The 22275-nt window shown below is 31.7% G+C and overlaps 1 protein-coding gene across 1 annotated transcript in view; it reads left to right on the forward strand.

Annotated features, from left to right (window-relative positions):
• Positions 1–16837, forward strand: part of LOC130900089 (cysteine-rich motor neuron 1 protein) — a 119256-nt gene extending 102419 nt beyond the window's left edge. Inside the window, exons 3-5 of the mRNA XM_057810433.1 lie at positions 9772–9895; positions 11524–11775; positions 11847–16837. Coding sequence (XP_057666416.1) covers positions 9772–9895; positions 11524–11775; positions 11847–12022 — 552 coding nt within the window. The 3' untranslated portion in view covers positions 12023–16837. The remainder of the gene's footprint in view (positions 1–9771; positions 9896–11523; positions 11776–11846) is intronic.
• Positions 16838–22275: the final 5438 nt, after the last annotated feature.

Genomic DNA, 22275 nt, shown 5'->3' on the forward strand with positions numbered 1-22275 from the left:
CGGGTTTCTCCTTAATAATACCTAATTGCTTCGCCCACGTCAAGACGTCCGTACTGCAAAACGCTTTCGGGACGTTCTGCAGTCACTCTGGAGTAACTCTAGCCACCTCAATGTTGACAGTTGACAGTTTCTTTTCGATGATTTTGCATAACCTTAAATTTTTAATTGTGTGAAATTATTTGTTTTATCCTAAGTTTTGTCTAAATTAATGAATAGAAATGAATGATGATGAAAAATACCAACCGATCAACAAATTCTATCGAAGACACAAACACATCTACAGAGAGAATTAAAAGTTTTCGTAGCCCCACATTGAAATCAAAGTGTCACCAAGAATATATTTTCTTTGGTTTCGACTGTAGATAGTAGCGATGTACCGGGTGTCCCAATAAGAATTACTCTCGGCCATATCTCGGGACCCGTTTATAGTACAGCTTCGGGAAAAAAAAATTTATAACAAAAGTGACTTCGAGAAAAACCTGGAAATTATTTACAGAGTTGTAGATCTACCGCCAGAGGGCGTAATTGAATACCAAAAATTATAAAATGAATAATTCACAAATTTTGCCTAATTAAGATGCATTTTAACTATCGTATTCTTCAAGAAATTCTGCGTATATTTGATTTTACAAATTTTAGTCTATCTCTTTAAATAAGACGTGGGGGAAAGCATTAAATTACATAAAATTAGTCTCCAGAATTTCAGAAAATGATCTACGGCGCGTGTGAATTGCTTTTTTAGCAACCAATCCCTTTAGATCTCTAAATAACCCGCACTACAAACTTTTTCTGCTATTTTTTGGGGTTTATTCGGCTTTTATTTGGAATTGTAGTTTGCAAAACAACACTTAACTCTAACACAAATGGTGTTAGAGTTGGCAGTATGAAACAAATAAAGTACAAACAAATTCGGGCAAAGGAGCGGATATGTACAAGATGACGGGTTTCTCCTTAATAATACCTAATTGCTTCGCCCACGTCAAGACCCTCGATGGACCTTCGACCCTTCCTACTTCGACAAAAAATGCAACACGGTCTAACACACAATTTTATAACTCGACGGCTGGAATATTTTTGCTTGATTTATTGACGCTTTAGAAAAGAGAGAATAAGAATGAAAAACAAGCGGCAATTTTTTTATTGTTTCAAAAAATTTAAACCCTTTGATATTTAGCGTAAGACACCCTCTTGTTCTGTGTTAATTAGAAACAGTAAAATATTGTGAAGCAGAGTTTAAACGAGGTCGTACGACCTGCAAGGACCAGCATCTCGATGGTCGTCCAAAAGAAGTGACGATTCCAGAAATTTTGAAGAAAATCCACTAGATGATCGTCGAGACTGAAAGTGAAAGTAATTTCGACAGTTATTTTGAGGATTATATGCCTATATATCCGAAAACGTCCTCGATATTTTAGTATTTAGCTCTGGGACATTCTGTACCAACCAAAAATAAAAATATAGTCTGTCAAAATCGGTTATATGAACCCTCAGATTTACAAGTAAACGTAATTTATTATATTTCTTTATCCATTCATATTCCGCAGCCTCCCTGTGTTACATCGAGGTTGTGTTTTAGAAAATAGAACTGTCTTAGTTGACAAATTGTTCAGTTGAAACGAAAACGGTTTTTTTTCGTCCCTAAACACTTATCCTTTGCCTCGATTTTTTTTCTTCCAGAAAACAATGATATAGCTGGCTAATTGATGGCTTACAACGTGTCTTTCATCTTTTAAAACAGAGGAATCATCAATTGGACTCATCATATAGTTTCCCTCCCCAAATAGGCAGTAGTAAATTCGACCAGACAGTAGGTAGATTACCTTTTGGAGTGGTAAATTCAGCCAGAGAAATAAGGGATGAAATATTTATGCATGTACAGATTTTAAAACCAAAAAACCTTACGTTACCTCACGTTACAAACACAACAATCTAATCTAACTTAGTCTAACCTAATCTAACCTTTCTGTATCATTAGATATTATTAGATTCGCCAGTCAACGTAAGAATAAACAGCATCTTGGTGTGAAGATTTTCCTTTGAAACTACCATCAAAGAGAAAATCTCTCTGTGAAATATTTGTTTTGTGAAAATAAACACGAACCCCTAAATGGAGTGTACAGTTGTGTAACTTTATACAAAGTCTTGATTAAAATATTTCGATTCTAGTATGAAAACAAACGGAATTATGTATTTTTAATATTTTCCTTGAGATTTTTTGGCTTCTGGTAAATTAAAACGGACGATATTATACAAGAGATGCTACTTAAGTTTTGAGATAGACAAATAAACAACAAATAGTTATAATTGGCTTCATTGTTTTTCAAAATATTCTTCATTTGAATCAATACGCTTTTGCATGCGTTTGAATCAATTTCCAAAGCATTTTTTTCATTCCGATTGAGGTTAGGTTAAATTAGGTTAGCCTAACCTAACCTAACCTCCAAACACATGGTTCGAACGCATCAACCGCTTCTTCAGGTGTAGGAAAACGTTGAATTCTCAATGGATGTTTTGACTGTTCTAAAAGGTTTTTTTGGCACATAAATGCTGTCCAGTTATTTCGAAACAACAAGCGACCATCTACTTAATTCGTGCGGTTTTTTTTCTCAAAATTTGAACGTTTCCTTAGGAAAAACATTACAATTGTATAGCCCATCTAAAGCTATGACCTTTTCCCATCTTTCTAGCAATTTGTGGATCCTATCTCAAAAAAACTGCGCCGGCTTGGCAGCCAAGAATGAATCAAGCCAATTTTTGACAACTTGCTCTGATGTGAACCGTATTCCAGTGACGGCGTTCTGCATTCAACCGGAATAAATAGTAGTCAAAAGGGGCAAGGTCAGGGCTATAAGGGGGGTGAGGTAAAACTTCCCATCCACTGTTTTCCAAATAGTTCTTAACGACAACGTGGGGCGGAGCCTTGTCATGATGTCTGGTCGCATATTCCGGGCGTTTTTCGGCTACTGCTCTCTTCAAACGGATTAATTGGGTTCTCCATTGATGTTTTCACCCGGATTTAGCAGCTCTTAATACAGTTCACCCTTCCAATCCCACCAAATAGAGTGTACTACCTTCGCGCCATGGATATTAGTCTTTGCCGTTGAATTGGCTGGTTGGCCGGATTTCACGTATGATTTTTTGCGCTTGGGGTTGTCGTAATGGATCCATTTGTCATCACCAGTAACAATCTGATGCCAAAATGACTTCCTTTTGTTGCGTTCCAGTAGCATTTCGCCTTTCGACGTCTCTCGACTTGAGTTCATGTGAAACCCAATTTCCTTGCTTTTGAATATATCCAACGTTTTGAAATGGCTGCTTGAGTGACACCCAAAGATTCTGCGAGCTCTTCTTGTGTTTGGTAACAATCTTCATCGAGTATTGCTTCCAGTTCTTCATCTTCAAACGTTTTTGGCTGCCCAGGAAGTTCATCGTCTTCCAAACCAAAAATCATCACTTTTAAATCGTGCGAACCACTTTTGGCACGTTCGCTCAGCTAGAGCATGTTCACCATAAACTTCCACCAAAATACCATAACTTTCGGCAGCATTTTTCTTCATATTAAAGTAATGAAGAGGAACTCCTCGTAAAAACACTTTTTCAGGAACAAAATTCGACATATTTGAGTCGAAAAAAAAAATATTGTTGTTAACGCTTCAAATGAATGACATATTGACATATAAGCTACGCCATCTCTTATCAAACCGCACGAATTAAGTTATAGATCGTTAGAATTGAAGGAAAATTCAATTTTTGATTATTTTGAAAGGACTCAAATGTATTGCGAAACTAAAGTTTCTATTTGTGTTTGTGGAAAGTTATTTTGTTTCAACACCTGTCCAAAACGAGCCGGATTTATAGAAACGCTGTTAAATAAAGCCTAGATACTAAATTTAAAAGCTCGCAGCTATTCCAACCGCATTCAACCCATAATCGTTATTCTTATTTTATAGTTCCAGGTAATATCAGTGTTAGTAAAGTTTATTCATGTAAAATTTATGAATTTTCTATATCACATATTCAAAAACGTTGTCAGATTATCAATCAGACATTCTTTGTTCGTTTTATCAGCTAATCCTAGCAACGATTTTGCTCCTTCTGAATAAACCTATTAAGAATGCACCCCACAGCTAGATTTGTTCAATATTGACCGAATTTAGTATTAAAAACGGTAAATATTCCATGTGTTTCCTATTTTTAGAAACATAATATCAGTTTTCTATTTAACGACCTTGAAAACATAGATAATAAGTGATATTTGGAGGTTGCTATTTAAGTTTTGAAAAATGGCAACACTGATGTGAATATGTCAAATCTGACAATGACATAATGAAGTTTGACATATGGGTGTTATTCTAAGAATGATATCGTCGTAATTCGAATACACCCCATAGCTAGATTTGTTCAATATTGACCGAATTTAGTATTAAAAACGGTAAATATTCCATGTGTTTCCTATTTTTAGAAACATAATATCAGTTTTCTATTTAACGACCTTGAAAACATAGATAATAAGTGATATTTGGAGGTTGCTATTTAAGTTTTGAAAAATGGCAACACTGATGTGAATATGTCAAATCTGACAATGACATAATGAAGTTTGACATTTCTAGTAGTGAACGTATTCAAAACGCGTTGTCATAGGGGTGTTATTCTCCTGCAATGGAAGAAGAATCGAATAGATCCCGAGCATCAGGACGACCAACTACAAGATGGTATGAAAACTGATCTTCATTATCCTGGCTGCAGCTAGGCAACGACTAAGTCCTAGCGTACGATAAAGAAGAAGAAGAAGACATTCTCGTGCGATTATTTTCTATATAACTTGTATCAAAGCATTGTGCCGATCAACTCAATTCAATCAATCGCTACAGGATGAGTTTTGTGGAGGTACCTCAATCGAAATGAAAACAATTAGTTCAAAGTTTGACTCAATTTAAATATATTATAATCAAATCCCGTATCTGATGTTTTAAACTTAAGGTCGGTCTCACTCAACGGTATCGTTAATATGAATGGAAGATTCTAATGAGGAAATTTATGAAAATTTGGAAATTTTCGTGTAAATTGTTGAAATTAATTACGTCTGAATCGTCGAGATGTTTCTCATTCTCCCTGGGATTAACATAGTTCGAAATAGGGTATAATTTCAAATGAGCGAACAATTGCCTTTTCTCAAACAGCAATATAACCCATTCGATACATTAAAATCTGCTTTACGGAGATCATTAAACGCCGTCTTTACCTCAAATTATCCAGAGGGAGGAAAATCAAGAAAATATTTTAATATAAAAAGACTTGTCGAACACCAACAGCTCTGGAATACCCTTCCATAACTTCCAACAGATGATTTACCTTCCAGTAAAACTTTTCAGTGTAGAAAGGCTCTAAGCTGCGATGTTATAAAATCCAAAGTTACTCTCCGAGATATATTAGAGTGCAGAAAAAAAAATTAGGCGCGGAAAATCAGTTTATTTAACTGTAACTGTAACTGAAAAAGTTACAGCGTGTAACCAAGATGTTTCAGCCTAAGTATGAACCAGTCTTGTCGAGACATTGAGGCCTCTATGGATACCTGGTTTATAAGATTATGCCTCTATCCACATTCTCTCTAAGTATGGCCCCTTTGCTATGAAAATGAGAAAAAATTTTTCATATCCTGCTGAATTTTCTGTAGGAAACTGTTTTTGGATACGAGAAGTTCGAAAATAATATAAGTTGGTTAGAAAACTGGATATTTTAGTAAACTATACATTTGATCCGGAGACTAACATGATTTTTGAATTTTTCGGGCATAAATACATAAAATTCCATGGTTTTTTGCATACCTAGCCTAACATAACCTAACCTAACCTAACCTAACTAAAAAGGTGTATTTACAATTACCAGGGACGTTTTTTTCAATTTTCGATAGGCTATAAATCAAAGACAAATTCATATAAAACAATAATTTTATTACCAAATTTATTAGTACACTTACTTTCGACATAATCACCAAGAAGATTAAGACATCTTTGGACAAGCTTTTCAATACCTTCTTCAAAGAAAGTTGCCGAAAATGTACCCTAAAATTCTGGAAATTCCATAGACAAAACAGTAATGGTGAATCTGAGGTTTTCTTCAATCGTTACGGCCATCTTTAAACTTTCGAAACCAATCATGAAGTTTTCCCCATACACATGAATCATTCTCCGATGGATTTCTGCAGAACTATGGCCTTCAAAAACGAATAACAAATCGCAATTCACATTTGGCGGAAGCATCAATAATAACCGACTTATTTACGCGGCTGTAGCACAACGCCGACTGACGCTTGAGAGTCAACAAAAAATATGCTTGTTTAGAAAATTCAACATTTCCGAAACTAATTGAGATATCGATTTATTTTTGACATGAATCGATTGATAAAAAGTTTGTCTATGTTACTGTATACATTGGATTCCTTCAGTTCTATATTTATAAGAAATATACAGGGCTAAGTTCGGAGTAATTATTCTTCACAATACCGGTGAGGTATTCGTTTTTTTTTCTTCAAGTACCTTTAAGTACGATGAAGGGCGTATCGATAGTCCGTCTCGATGTGTGTTGCTCTGAAGTAGAAGCTCGTAATGAATAAATTCGGCTCGGTACTTAACCAGCTTCCAAGACAATCCGACTACGATGGTATATTTAGATTTTATCGACGCGTCCTCATACACAGTTAAAACATACGCGTATTCTCATTTTAATTAGAGTTACTCGAAGCTTTAATAATGCATTCACGGCTTTTAATTAATTAATTTCGTCCCTTTAACGTACTCGGCACTAGGACGTATTATTAGTACGGTACGTGGATGCATAACCACTCTATTACTAGAAAGCTTAAATGGAGTATCTCTGGGATTACGTGGGATACAATAATATGAGTGGACCGAGAACAGAAGTTAATTCATCTGGAAACGTGAGCTGAAACTCTATTTAAAAAAAAAATAAGTAGAACGTGATAAATTCAAAGAGAAATGGCGAATTAACATGGCGAAAGACAACGAAATCGAAAGATCAGTAGATACAGAAAGAGATTGGAGATTTTAGACTACAGCAATGTAGGAAAAAAAACTTTAATAGTTCCACGTAAGAAATAATAAGCAATGAACGTTATTTTACCTAAAAAATAAAAAGAGCAGAGATAATCTCTAAACTGAAGGCGACATCATAGAAGAAATCGATTTTGCAATAGGTTAAGATGCTTAAAAAAGTTATTTTTTCTTTTTTCTCGTAATTGAGAATTTTAGAATTGTCCTGAGTATACAAATCACGTTTCTTAATTGGATACATTGACTACAGAAAACCTGCAACGTCTTTAGACCTTTTTTCTTGCTCTGCAAACCAGACCTCCACAGCTTTTATTACCTCCTCGTTACCGAAGAAAATTTACGACTTTTTAAACTTTTTTTCGGTTGAGGAAAGAGATGATAGTCTGACGGAACCAAATTTGGTGAATTCAAACCCTAAATCACGAATTTTTTGCATTGTAACATGAGGTTTGTATGCAGGGGCGTTGTCCTGCAAAAACAAAACACTTTTCGATACTTTTCCGCGTCTTTTATCTTTAATTTTTCCCGTTGTAATGTCGAATAGTAATCTCCAGTTATTTTCCTACCCTTATCCAAAAAATCAACCACGATTACTCCATGGCAATCCCAAAAAACTGCAAGCAACAACTTTTCCAGCAGATTCTTGGACACGAAACTTCTCAGGTCTTGGGGAACCAGTGTGTCGCCATTCCATCGATTGTTGCTCTGGTTCTGGATCGTAGAAATGTACCCAAGTCTCATTCATAGTTAAAATTCGGTTTAGGAAGTCTACATCGTTTTCAAATCGAGCACAGATCGAACGCGATGGTCATTATTCAAACATTTGGGGATACATTTTGCAGCAATTTTTCTCATGTCCAAATTGACGTGAACTATATGATGAACGCGTTCGTATGAAATATTCAGTGCTTCAGATATCAGTTTTAGCCCAATTCGACGGTCTGATAAAATCATGTCATGAACTGCATCGATATTTTCGGGGACTGACACAGAAACTGGCTTTCCCGATCGGTCATCATCTTCAATGGAAAATTTACCTCTTTTGAAGCTTGCAGTCCAATTTTTCACAGTCGCAAACTGAAGGACATTGATCACCAAGAGTATTAAGTAACTCTGCTCACATCTTAACCCTTTTAAATACAACAGGTACTTGATGATGGCTCGATACTCCAATTTTTCGATTTTCACAATTTCGCTGGACATATTTTTTCTTTTTTGACTTTTTTGACGTCAAACTTTACACTTACACTTCTAATAATTTATTGTTCGTTGCAATGGTAACGCAATATTTTGTTTATGCATGAAACTGATCTGGGCTAACTAGTTTTATGAACAAAATCAAGATCTGTACAAACCGTTTACGATTAATAACTCTACAAGAATGGGAAAAGCCAGACAAACAATTTATGATACATCTGGGCATGTTGAGACAGGTATTAAGATTAGAAGAAAGGCAGGATCTTGTAGAAAAGCAAAAAAACGTAGTGGAGAGTACCCAAAACCGGACCCCTTGTCAAAATAACATTAAAAAAATTTAAAAATGGTATTTAATCAGAGAAAAGTTTGAAATAATGACTGTAGAAGACTAATGAAGTATTAAATTATAAATATATTAGAAAATGGAGATATAGTAAATACAAAGGGACAAAGAAAATCCTAGAATGGAGATCGAGCGAGAAAAGTCTGCCTGGTAGACCAAAAAATCGATGGGAAGATCAGATTGTGCAATATATGGAAAATCTGACTGGAGCAAACAGATGCAGGACAGAGAAAAATGGAGAAAAATAGTCGAAGCTGCAAAAATATGTGATAAACTGTAATTAAATGGGGTAAAATGTGGGCTGACCACCCACAAAAACACAAGATCAAAACAGTTCAATTTTGAGCGGCTGCAATTCTCATTAGAATGTATAGTCTTCAAATATAATTATAATTTAACAATTACAATACAATATAATACAAAAATATGGAGATTTCAATCTCAAAAAATGATATAGAATGTATATTAAACATAATTTAATTATTTAGCGACAATAATCGTAGATGTACTAGCAAGAAGGGTTACGGTTTAACCCACTGAAGCCATCAGTTTGTTAACCCCATTAATTTTTAACCAAATATCTAAACAAAACGTTTTGATAATAAACAATAAACTTAAAACTTGCCATTTAAGAATATGTATATAGATATAAAGGTTTACCTGAAAATATCTGGGAAAAATAACGAAAACTGTAGCGCTGCTCAAAAAACTTTTTTCAGAATACCAGAAGTACTTTCCTCTAAATAAAGAGAAAAAGCTTTAGTTATAGCGACTCATAGAAAACTTCACAGAAATTACACAGAACATTCAAAATCGATTAGATATATATAAACAACATTCTAACCGAACAGAATGTAGATAAAAAATCGAGAAAATCGGCGCGCAAATAGATTGAAAAGCAACAAACGGAACAAAAATAAAAATTTTGAAGTCTCAGTGACAACGAATTTTCGCCCGATAAAAGCGAAGACGTAAAATAAGAAATGTATTTCGAAAAACACCAAAAAGTTCGACTCGAAAGTGTTGGTACGGTCGGCTACTTCTGGAAATTCTGTACCCTGGAATATATTTTGTGTTTTGGCCAGATACGGCAACTGCTTATAATGTAAATAAAGTTGACACACACACCAATGACAACGAATGAAAAAATGTTTGTTTCAGATATACCGTCAAGATCAATGTGAGTTTTGTCTATGTCTAGACGGCGAAATGTTTTGCTGGTGGCAAGATTGTCCTCCAACTATGGAAGGACCTTGTAAAGATCGAGGTCCGTTTTCTCCGTGTAGTAAGTACTTTTTAACAAAATTTGATTGGATATTTTACCAATTTTTCTTCAACTTTTGACTTCTTAGTCTTTTTCAAATGTTTTTCGTGATGATTTGTCTTGATTTGATAAAGACCGGAGTAGGTCTAAGCGAAGTCGTGATGGATAATCTCAATTTGAAAAAGCTTTTTTCCAAATAGGTGCAGAAATGAAACAAAAACGATTAAATCGTTAAATGTGATTATGGATAAAATCTGGATACACTTGAATCAAAACGGCAGCTTATCTAAGTGGATTGACCCCATAGAAGGCCCTTTTTATCAAAAAGGTACTCTGTGTTCAACGACAATTAAAAATTGAAGATTTCAGTTTTTTAAAATTTCTACAAAAAGTCCCGTTTTCGAAATTTTTAGATAGCAAAATTCGGCACTAATTTCCGAACACCCTATATAAATTTTAGTCCGGATTTTCACAGATTTTGAAAGCTGTAAGTGTTATTTATCCAAACCCCAAAAATATTAGCCCTGACTCACTTAAACTTTGAAATATATTTTTTTTTAATGGAGGACTGCATGTGTCCAAAAATTTCGAAAATGTGAAATAATTAAAAAACGGTGGACTTTAAGCATACTATGCCTTATATAAAGTTATATCGAAATTTCACGTAGATTTAAAAAATTTAATAAAAACTATAGCATTTAGTTCAAAATAACGAAGTTTGGGTCCACTTCCGGTATAACCGGAAGTTTCAGAAAACTGAAATTATTTTAGCTGAAACGAGCATTTCGGAAAACCCATGTAAGCAAATTTTCAGAACACTAGTCGCAGTACTTTTCCATATTCATATCGATTCAGATTCAGCTCGTCGTGAAACACCCTGTACATGACGTTGTTCGCAATAAAGAGACATTCCGAAGAAAATTATCATAAATTGTTGGTTTTGTTTGATAAGTTGAAGGCTTACCAACTAAATTTTTCTACATTTTCAATAGATAATTACAATTTATGATAATTTTTTACAGAATGTTTCTTTATAGCGAACGGTTTCTTTGGTATGCACAACGATCTAAAAATCTAAATATCTCCTAAACCATAAATTTTATCGAGTTGAACAAAGAGTACTTTTTGTTAAAAAAACGATTGAAAAATTCATTTTTACTATCTTCAGATTGTACAGGTTGTCCCTGTAAAAGTTATCTCTATATAAAAGCTTATAACTCGGAAACGAGGGGTCGTATGAAAAAATTTTCATCTATTCATTCACGAATTTTTGGCAACAGAACACCCTGTATATAAACGGAATATTAAGCTGGAATTTGCTGTTAATATTTATACAAAACTTACTATTTAATATTATTAGTACACCAACCCCACCGTCTTCAGTTCTCTGCCGCGATTGAAAAATAAAATTTTACAAAACGCCCACCATTCTCCCCAGATCTGACCTTCAGTGATTACTGGCCATTTTCAGGGCGGAAATAAACGCGTTAGTAAAGGAAATGTAGTCATCACTAAAACAAAAACCGTTTTTGATTCCTTGTTGTTGTATATTTTGAGATACAAAGAGTTGGCGACTCTGCAGTTAGAGCAAATTGATACTGATCCAAAATGTTGACGTGAAGTTTTTGAGTTTTTGATCTATATTCCAGTGAGTGTACCAGCTAACCCACAACACTCTCCTTCACCATCGTCTTCTGCGCTATCAGAAATAACAACAAGAAGTAATATGGTAAGCTCAGCTAAAAGTACTGTAAAATCTTGGTCTTCCACGAAGTCTTCGACTACGACGTCGTTTAAGCCACTAGAAACATCTACTTATACGGAAAGGACATCGATTGATATTTCGAGTCGACCTCCAGAGAGCAGTACTTCGGTAAATAATAAATATTGCGTTGTAATGGGTGAGTAAACCATACCAAAAAGTAGCAGAAACATTATGACTAATTTAAGTGACATTGCACCTTTGTTTCAGGTCAAAAATATCAGATTGGGGATAAATTACCTCATGATACCGGTAATTGTTTGGAATGTATCTGCGGACAAGGTGCAAAAGTGACTTGTTCGCCACATCAGTGCGCTCCGGTTGAAGATGATTTGAACGACTATCACATGTCCGGTGCCAGACAATCTGTCCCCGACATTTTTTAAATTTTAAGTACTTAGATGTTATTTTCAGTTCATTTTTTTTGACAAATATACCGCCTAATGAATCTTTTATAGAGTTATAGGGAAACGATTAGGAAAAATTTGAAAAATCCATGGCAATTGTTATCTTTAAACTCAATAATATCGTCGACAGAAATGTGGAAAATTTAACCTCAAATTCACCAAGTGACGATTTTTGGATATCCACACAACCTACAGTTTCTGGAGTGGAAGACAAGATCAAAAAAAGGATCATCGTCGAAAAATACAGTACCAAATCGTGCTGCTTTGCCAGCTTCCATACGACTCAGACCAATTACTTCCAAGACTGCTTTAGATAATGAAGATATCGCTTTGAGGATGTTGGGGTTGACACTGAGTCTTCTGCGTTAACTAAAATTGTTGATGAAAGAAGTTTGAAGCTGTGAGAAAATTCGTTAATACCAACTACATATCTAATACATATCCAGTGCTGGCAATCTAACAAAAAAGCGGATCTAGCAGATTGGAATTGTCTTTTTTGGTTTTTGGTCTTGTTTAAAGATGCCTGCTTGCTACGTCAATAATTTCAAGCTTTCTATGGAGTGATATAGTGAGAAATAATTCCTCGTGGTTATTATAATAACCTAAATCAACGATTATAATCGATATTTATACAGGATGTCCCACGACGAGTTAAAACTATCTGTATATGGCAAAGTACTTATAGTAAAATCATGAAAATTTCTACGTTTGGGTTTTTAGATACGATCTTTTTAACTAAGATATTTTTAAATATGGCCGACTTCCGGTTCTACCGGAAGTCGACTGTAACTTTGTTATTTTTGATAGAACATCCTATATATTAATACATTTTTGAAATCTACGTAAAATTTTAGTATACTTTTGTCTAAAAACTTTTTTCGAAAAATGCATACTTTTTGCGTTATTAATTTTTTTGTAAAAAATTTGACCGTTGCAGATCCTTATAAATTATTTTTTTACCCTTAAAGATATGAAAATGTTTTCTATTCTGTTGCTTTTAAAAAGGTTAGACGTATTTGAATCTATATTGAAAAATATTTCATTTTATACAGGGTGTGTATGAAACGTGTTCAAAGTTTAACTTCATAAATATCTAATTTTTTTATTTTTTTTTTAAATAGAACCCCTCGGTTTTTTCTATTTTAATGCATTCAAGGGTGAAAATAAGGCAAATTCATATATACTTTCCTATACTTAAGACTTACCCTCAAATGTCATTTATACCTTAATGCATTAAAATAGAAAAAACCGGGTGGTTCTATTAAAAAAAAAAAGAAATTAGATATTTATGAAGTTAAACTTTGAACATGTTTTATACACACCCTGTATAAAACGAAAAATGTTTCAACATGGATTCAAATACGTCTGATCTTGCTAAAAGCAACCGAATAGAAACCATTTTCAAATCTTCAATGGTATCCTCGTAATAAAATAATTTATAAGGGTCTGCAACGGTCAAATTTTTTACAAAAAAATTAATAACTCAAAAAATATGCATTTTTCGAAAAAAGTTTTTAGACAAAAGTACACTAAAATTTTACGTAGATTCCAAAAATGTATAAATATATGGGGTGTTTCATTTAAAATAACAAAGTTACAGCATTTTCAACATCACCTTAGGATTGAATTTTTTACCACGGTATGGATCTGAATAAAAAGTGATCTGACTGTGCAAGTTTGGACTAAATGCTGGTTCTTATTCCGTAGTATTTGGTTTAGCATTGTCTTGTTGTAAGATAACCTGCTATTGATTAATAAAACCTCAAACTTTCGAGTCAGCTGTCCACTATATACCTCGGCATTTATAGCTCGATCTTTTGGAATGATTTCCGACAGACACACAACAAGACAAGTTTTTGCCATTGTCTTTTGTCTAACCACTAATTTCCCATGTTGGAGTTGTTTAGATAAACCATACAATGCGTCTAGTTTAAAAATAAAATGAAGAGTTTCGACCAAATAATGACGATGGAATTGTTGTTTAATAAAAAAAATTGATATACAATAGAATCAGTTTCTGGTGGTTGTTTGTTGTTTGTTGTTGTCTGGTGTTTATGTTTTACAACATTTCCTCATTAAACACGTATTAGAACGTCCTGATATTGTCCTTTTAGTCCTCGCTTCCTTATTGATCGTTTTATTTGAAGTCATCTGATTGAAGACATCCAAAATCCAGTACAAAATTATACTGGAAACAGTATTGGAAGAAATACGATTCAAAATTGGACAAAATCGTCGATTGGCTCGAATACCAAGGATAAAAAATTACTAATTACTCGAATAGATCGACCGCGATTGGCCAAAAGTGATGTACAAGATCCAAAACTCAATTATAGAAACTAACATTTTTTCGAATAATTATCGATTACTACTGAACATTCATTATATAATTATCGCTGGAACAATCGAAAATAATCGATTATTTCACCAGTATCGACACGTAGTTTTCTCAGTTTACGAATTAAATATAATAATCGATTATCTCATGTTTTGTTTATTGACGTAGATCCTAGACACGAACCAAGACATTACAACGGTTCAGTGCTGATTTCATTATCAAAATTGTCGTATACAAATCGAATGACTTTAATAACTACAAGTTTAAAGATTTCTATCTCTATTCTGTGTGTCATATCAAAAGATATATCAATGCGTGTCTTAATCCAAGTATTTAAATGAATAATTATTTGTATAACAATAGAAAATCATGATATGTATCTTGTAAAGGATGTAGTGATTTTATATAATAATCCTTTTTATAATAAGTGTAATTGGAACCAACTTGTAGAGTAGGATACTTAGGAATAGGTTTATACGTTTCTTAGCTCTTGGAAATATCTTTGATGTATGAAATTATCGATAAGTATATATGATAATAAAGTTTTTTCGTTATTTAATGTCGACTGTTACATAAACTGCTACTTTGGTCGAAAAAATGGCGAAACATCTTAAAATATTTATGTCAAAACGATTCTTCATTACCTTCGCTGTTTTTAATGACTTCTAAAGAATCCAAAAGCGTGTTCCAATGCAATTATAATTCGAAAAAAGTCTTAGATTCTTCAATAAGCATTCAAACAAACCGAATAGCCCTGGCAGTTAAGGCCTTCGTAATCTAAAAAGAAGAATATCACAGAATACTTTATTCTGTGGGCGGAACTTATCAAAAAATGACAGTTTACGTTAACGATACCATAATTATAAAAACGTATAAACGAATTTATATACCGAATAAATCTTCTCTTTCAACTTGGAGTTCACGTTTTTGACAAACACTGACAAATCAAATCGATTTAGTTATAACTTAATAAAATAAAGTCAAAAATGGGTGATTATTTAAGTCGAATTACAACTAGACTATTCGATTATCATCTTAAAACAATTCATCCTTGTGTTTACTCATCTCAAGAATTATAAATACAAAGGTAGCCCCAAAAAGTCACTACAAACAAACCGAATAGCCCCGGCAGTTAAGGCCTTTCTAATCTAAAAAAAAGAAGATCACAGAATACTCTATTCTGTGGACGGAACATATCAAACAATGACAGTTTACGTCAACGGTACCATAAGAAAAAAATATTGTTTTTATTCACAAAAAAAGTTATTTAGAAACTCAATTCTTAGATTCTTCATTAAGCATTGAATTTTAATGGTATTTGAAGAATCAGATTTATAAGAATAATGGGAATGCATTTATTGGATTCGATCTTTGATTCCCCTCTGGTTGACGTTGATCCTAATAGATGTTTTACCATTTCTCTTTTGCTTCGGAATATAAGAGGAATTGCAGTATATATAATTGGATTGTCTCATCAAAGCAGCGCAACAGCGACATGTTGAATCTTTTTACATAGCAATTTAGAACGAAGTTTATAATGGTCCGTGTGCACATGAAATCAGTGCACTTGTGGATCGCTAATGAATAAATCGGTGTCGAAATGGAAAATTTGATAAAATTACTGATATTAGCGTGCCATATACAAAAATAATTAATGTTTTTTCACTTCTTTCATAATAAAAAATATCTTCTACTATTTATTGATATTCTTAATTTAAAAAAACAATCAATTATCTCGTAAAAAATCAATCCAAGTTTATACTGGTGCGTGTGCACATGAAATCAGTGCACTTGTAGGTCGCTAATGTAAAAATCTGTTACGAAATGGAAAATTTGATCAAATTACTGACATTAACGGGTCATATACAAAAAAAAATAGATGGTCTGAATTAAAGATGTATCTTCGTTAGAGCCTCAAACTCTATCCACATCTTCTCGAAGTATGGGGAGACTGGGGAACTCCAGAGCATTGCACTTGGGGATGTATAAAATAGTAAATTATTATCTTGTTAAGCTGCTTTGGTGAAACAATGATTCTAAGTGTGACGGTGAAATCGACACGTTAGTTTTACTTAGTTAGTTCTTGACAATTTCATCAACGAAATCTTAAAACGTTGATTAAAACTAATGAATGTTACAGGGTTAATTTCATTAATAGATAATGACTCTTTTATTTTAAACTGGATTTATTAGGTACTAGAAATTTGAATGAATATTCGTATCGATATTGTATACGTCTAAGAAGTAGATTTATAACTGATTATGAGAAATAGTCATTAGATACATTGTATAAAGTACGAGGCTAACAATATTTAGATATTCAAATAAATGGTATTATATTGATGTGATAGAAAAGTATTATTTCGAAATTCGGAGTTATTTTCAATGTTAATAGTGTTAAGTTTAGGAAATTTTTAACGTTTTATCTCATGAAAAGAATAAAATTTTCAATATAATAGTAGTTTTTATGCCCTCGCTATTTTAATCTAATAAACTCACCTCTAAGTAAATTTGAATAAAGGCAAAACTTCGTGGCTTCTTCAAAGGAATTTTGAGACTACAAAAGTTCTACAGCATTCAGCTTTAGATTCGTTTTTGGTTAATTTATTCCTAAATATTCCAGGTGAATCAAATGTGAATAAAAATAAAAGTTTTAGTTTGAGAAAGGTAGGTTCTCAATTTTATATACCTCACGAGTCAAACTGTACTATTTTCAAATATTAACTGATGGTACGTTGCACTGAAAATCTTGAATACTTAGATTTTCCTGTCATCAATGATATTAAGAGATCCCTAATGTGCACACCCAATTCTAATGCCTTCTTTTAAACAAAACTAATTCGAATATCTTTTGTTATTTTAATGATACTCTTAATTTAAAAAATAATCTATTATTTCGTACGAAAATCCATCGCACTACATCTACCTACCGTAGCAATTTAGAACGAAGTTTATACTGGTCCGTGTGCACATGAAATCAGTGCACTTGTAGGTCGCTAATGTAAAAATCTGTATCGAAATGGAAAATATGATCAAATTACAGACATTACGGTGTCATATATAAAAATAATTAATGTTTTTTCACTTCTTTCATAATAAAAAATATCTTTTACTATTTATTGATACTCTTAATTTTAAAAAACAATCAATTATCTCGTAAAAAATCAATCCAAGTTTATACTGGTGCGTGTGCACATGAAATCAGTGCACTTGTAGGTCGCTAATGTAAAAATCTGTGTCGAAATGGAAAATATGATCAAATTACTGACATTTCCGTGTCGTATACAAAAATAATTAATGTTTTTTCACTTCTTTCATAATAAAAAATATCTTCTACTATTTATTGATACTCTTAATTTGAAAAAACAATCAATTATCTCGTAAAAAATAAATCCAAGTTTATACTGGTGCGTGTGCACATGAAATCAGTGCACTTGTAGGTCGCTAATGTAAAAATCTGTATCGAAATGGAAAATATGATCAAATTACTGACATTTCCGAGTCGTATACAAAAATAATTAATGTTTTTTAACTTCTTTCATAATAAAAAATATCTTTTACTATTTATTGATACTCTTAATTTTGAAAAACTATCAATTATCTCGTAAAAAATCAATCCAAGTTTATACTGATGCGTGTGCACATGAAATCAGTGCACTTGTAGGTCGCTAATGTAAAAATCTGTATCGAAATGGAAAATATGATCAAATTACTGACATTACCGTGTCATATATAAAAATAATTAATGTTTTTTCACTTCTTTCATAATAAAAAATATCTTCTACTATTTATTGATACTCTTAATTTGAAAAAACAATCAATTATCTTGTAAAAAATCAATCCAAGTTTATACTGGTCCGTGTGCACATGAAATCAGTGCACTTGTAGGTCGCTAATGTAAAAATCTGTATCGAAATGGAAAATATGATCAAATTACAGACATTACGGTGTCATATATAAAAATAATTAATGTTTTTTCACTTCTTTCATAATAAAAAATATCTTTTACTATTTATTGATACTCTTAATTTTAAAAAACAATCAATTATCTCGTAAAAAATCAATCCAAGTTTATACTGGTGCGTGTGCACATGAAATCAGTGCACTTGTAGGTCGCTAATGTAAAAATCTGTGTCGAAATGGAAAATATGATCAAATTACTGACATTTCCGTGTCGTATACAAAAATAATTAATGTTTTTTCACTTCTTTCATAATAAAAAATATCTTCTACTATTTATTGATACTCTTAATTTGAAAAAACAATCAATTATCTCGTAAAAAATAAATCCAAGTTTATACTGGTGCGTGTGCACATGAAATCAGTGCACTTGTAGGTCGCTAATGTAAAAATCTGTATCGAAATGGAAAATATGATCAAATTACTGACATTTCCGAGTCGTATACAAAAATAATTAATGTTTTTTAACTTCTTTCATAATAAAAAATATCTTTTACTATTTATTGATACTCTTAATTTTGAAAAACTATCAATTATCTCGTAAAAAATCAATCCAAGTTTATACTGATGCGTGTGCACATGAAATCAGTGCACTTGTAGGTCGCTAATGTAAAAATCTGTATCGAAATGGAAAATATGATCAAATTACTGACATTACCGTGTCATATATAAAAATAATTAATGTTTTTTCACTTCTTTCATAATAAAAAATATCTTCTACTATTTATTGATACTCTTAATTTGAAAAAACAATCAATTATCTTGTAAAAAATCAATCCAAGTTTATACTGGTCCGTGTGCACATGAAATCAGTGCACTTGTAGGTCGCTAATGTAAAAATCTGTATCGAAATGGAAAATATGATCAAATTACTGACATTACCGTGTCATATATAAAAATAATTAATGTTTTTTCACTTCTTTCATAATAAAAAATATCTTTTACTATTTATTGATACTCTTAATTTAAAAAAACAATCAATTATCTTGTAAAAAATCAATCCAAGTTTATTCTGATGCGTGTGCACATGAAATCAGTGCACTTGTAGGTCGCTAATGTAAAAATCTGTATCGAAATGGAAAATATGATCAAATTACTGACATTACCGTGTCATATATAAAAATAATTAATGTTTTTTCACTTCTTTCATAATAAAAAATATCTTTTACTATTTATTGATACTCTTAATTTAAAAAAACTATCAATTATCTCTTAAAAAATCAATCCAAGTTTATACTGGTGCGTGTGCACATGAAATCAGTGCACTTGTAGGTCGCTAATGTAAAAATCTGTGTCGAAATGGAAAATATGATCAAATTACTGACATTTCCGTGTCGTATACAAAAATAATTAATGTTTTTTCACTTCTTTCATAATAAAAAATATCTTTTACTATTTATTGATACTCTTAATTTTAAAAAACTATCAATTATCTCTTAAAAAATCAATCCAAGTTTATACTGATGCGTGTGCACATGAAATCAGTGCACTTGTAGGTCGCTAATGTAAAAATCTGTATCGAAATGGAAAATATGATCAAATTACTGACATTTCCGTGTCGTATACAAAAATAATTAATGTTTTTTCACTTCTTTCATAATAAAAAATATCTTTTACTATTTATTGATACTCTTAATTTTAAAAAAACAATCAATTATCTTGTAAAAAATCAATCCAAGTTTATTCTGATGCGTGTGCACATGAAATCAGTGCACTTGTAGGTCGCTAATGTAAAAATCTGTATCGAAATGGAAAATATGATCAAATTACTGACATTTCCGTGTCGTATACAAAAATAATTAATGTTTTTTCACTTCTTTCATAATAAAAAATATCTTTTACTATTTATTGATACTCTTAATTTAAAAAAACAATCAATTATCTTGTAAAAAATCAATCCAAGTTTATTCTGATGCGTGTGCACATGAAATCAGTGCACTTGTAGGTCGCTAATGTAAAAATCTGTATCGAAATGGAAAATATGATCAAATTACTGACATTACCGTGTCATATATAAAAATAATTAATGTTTTTTCACTTCTTTCATAATAAAAAATATCTTTTACTATTTATTGATACTCTTAATTTAAAAAAACTATCAATTATCTCTTAAAAAATCAATCCAAGTTTATACTGGTGCGTGTGCACATGAAATCAGTGCACTTGTAGGTCGCTAATGTAAAAATCTGTGTCGAAATGGAAAATATGATCAAATTACTGACATTTCCGTGTCGTATACAAAAATAATTAATGTTTTTTCACTTCTTTCATAATAAAAAATATCTTTTACTATTTATTGATACTCTTAATTTTAAAAAACTATCAATTATCTCTTAAAAAATCAATCCAAGTTTATACTGATGCGTGTGCACATGAAATCAGTGCACTTGTAGGTCGCTAATGTAAAAATCTGTATCGAAATGGAAAATATGATCAAATTACTGACATTTCCGTGTCGTATACAAAAATAATTAATGTTTTTTCACTTCTTTCATAATAAAAAATATCTTTTACTATTTATTGATACTCTTAATTTTAAAAAACTATCAATTATCTCTTAAAAAATCAATCCAAGTTTATACTGATGCGTGTGCACATGAAATCAGTGCACTTGTAGGTCGCTAATGTAAAAATCTGTATCGAAATGGAAAATATGATCAAATTACTGACATTTCCGTGTCGTATACAAAAATAATTAATGTTTTTTCACTTCTTTCATAATAAAAAATATCTTTTACTATTTATTGATACTCTTAATTTTAAAAAACTATCAATTATCTCTTAAAAAATCAATCCAAGTTTATACTGATGCGTGTGCACATGAAATCAGTGCACTTGTAGGTCGCTAATGTAAAAATCTGTGTCGAAATGGAAAATATGATCAAATTACTGACATTTCCGTGTCGTATACAAAAATAATTAATGTTTTTTCACTTCTTTCATAATAAAAAATATCTTTTACTATTTATTGATACTCTTAATTTTAAAAAACTATCAATTATCTCTTAAAAAATCAATCCAAGTTTATACTGATGCGTGTGCACATGAAATCAGTGCACTTGTAGGTCGCTAATGTAAAAATCTGTATCGAAATGGAAAATATGATCAAATTACTGACATTACCGTGTCATATATAAAAATAATTAATGTTTTTTCACTTCTTTCATAATAAAAAATATCTTCTACTATTTATTGATACTCTTAATTTGAAAAAACAATCAATTATCTTGTAAAAAATCAATCCAAGTTTATACTGGTCCGTGTGCACATGAAATCAGTGCACTTGTAGGTCGCTAATGTAAAAATCTGTATCGAAATGGAAAATATGATCAAATTACTGACATTACCGTGTCATATATAAAAATAATTAATGTTTTTTCACTTCTTTCATAATAAAAAATATCTTTTACTATTTATTGATACTCTTAATTTAAAAAAACAATCAATTATCTTGTAAAAAATCAATCCAAGTTTATTCTGATGCGTGTGCACATGAAATCAGTGCACTTGTAGGTCGCTAATGTAAAAATCTGTATCGAAATGGAAAATATGATCAAATTACTGACATTACCGTGTCATATATAAAAATAATTAATGTTTTTTCACTTCTTTCATAATAAAAAATATCTTTTACTATTTATTGATACTCTTAATTTAAAAAAACTATCAATTATCTCTTAAAAAATCAATCCAAGTTTATACTGGTGCGTGTGCACATGAAATCAGTGCACTTGTAGGTCGCTAATGTAAAAATCTGTGTCGAAATGGAAAATATGATCAAATTACTGACATTTCCGTGTCGTATACAAAAATAATTAATGTTTTTTCACTTCTTTCATAATAAAAAATATCTTTTACTATTTATTGATACTCTTAATTTTAAAAAACTATCAATTATCTCTTAAAAAATCAATCCAAGTTTATACTGATGCGT

This window comes from Diorhabda carinulata, chromosome 12, assembly GCF_026250575.1.
Source record: "Diorhabda carinulata isolate Delta chromosome 12, icDioCari1.1, whole genome shotgun sequence".
In the NCBI taxonomy this organism is placed as follows: Eukaryota; Metazoa; Arthropoda; class Insecta; order Coleoptera; family Chrysomelidae; genus Diorhabda; species Diorhabda carinulata.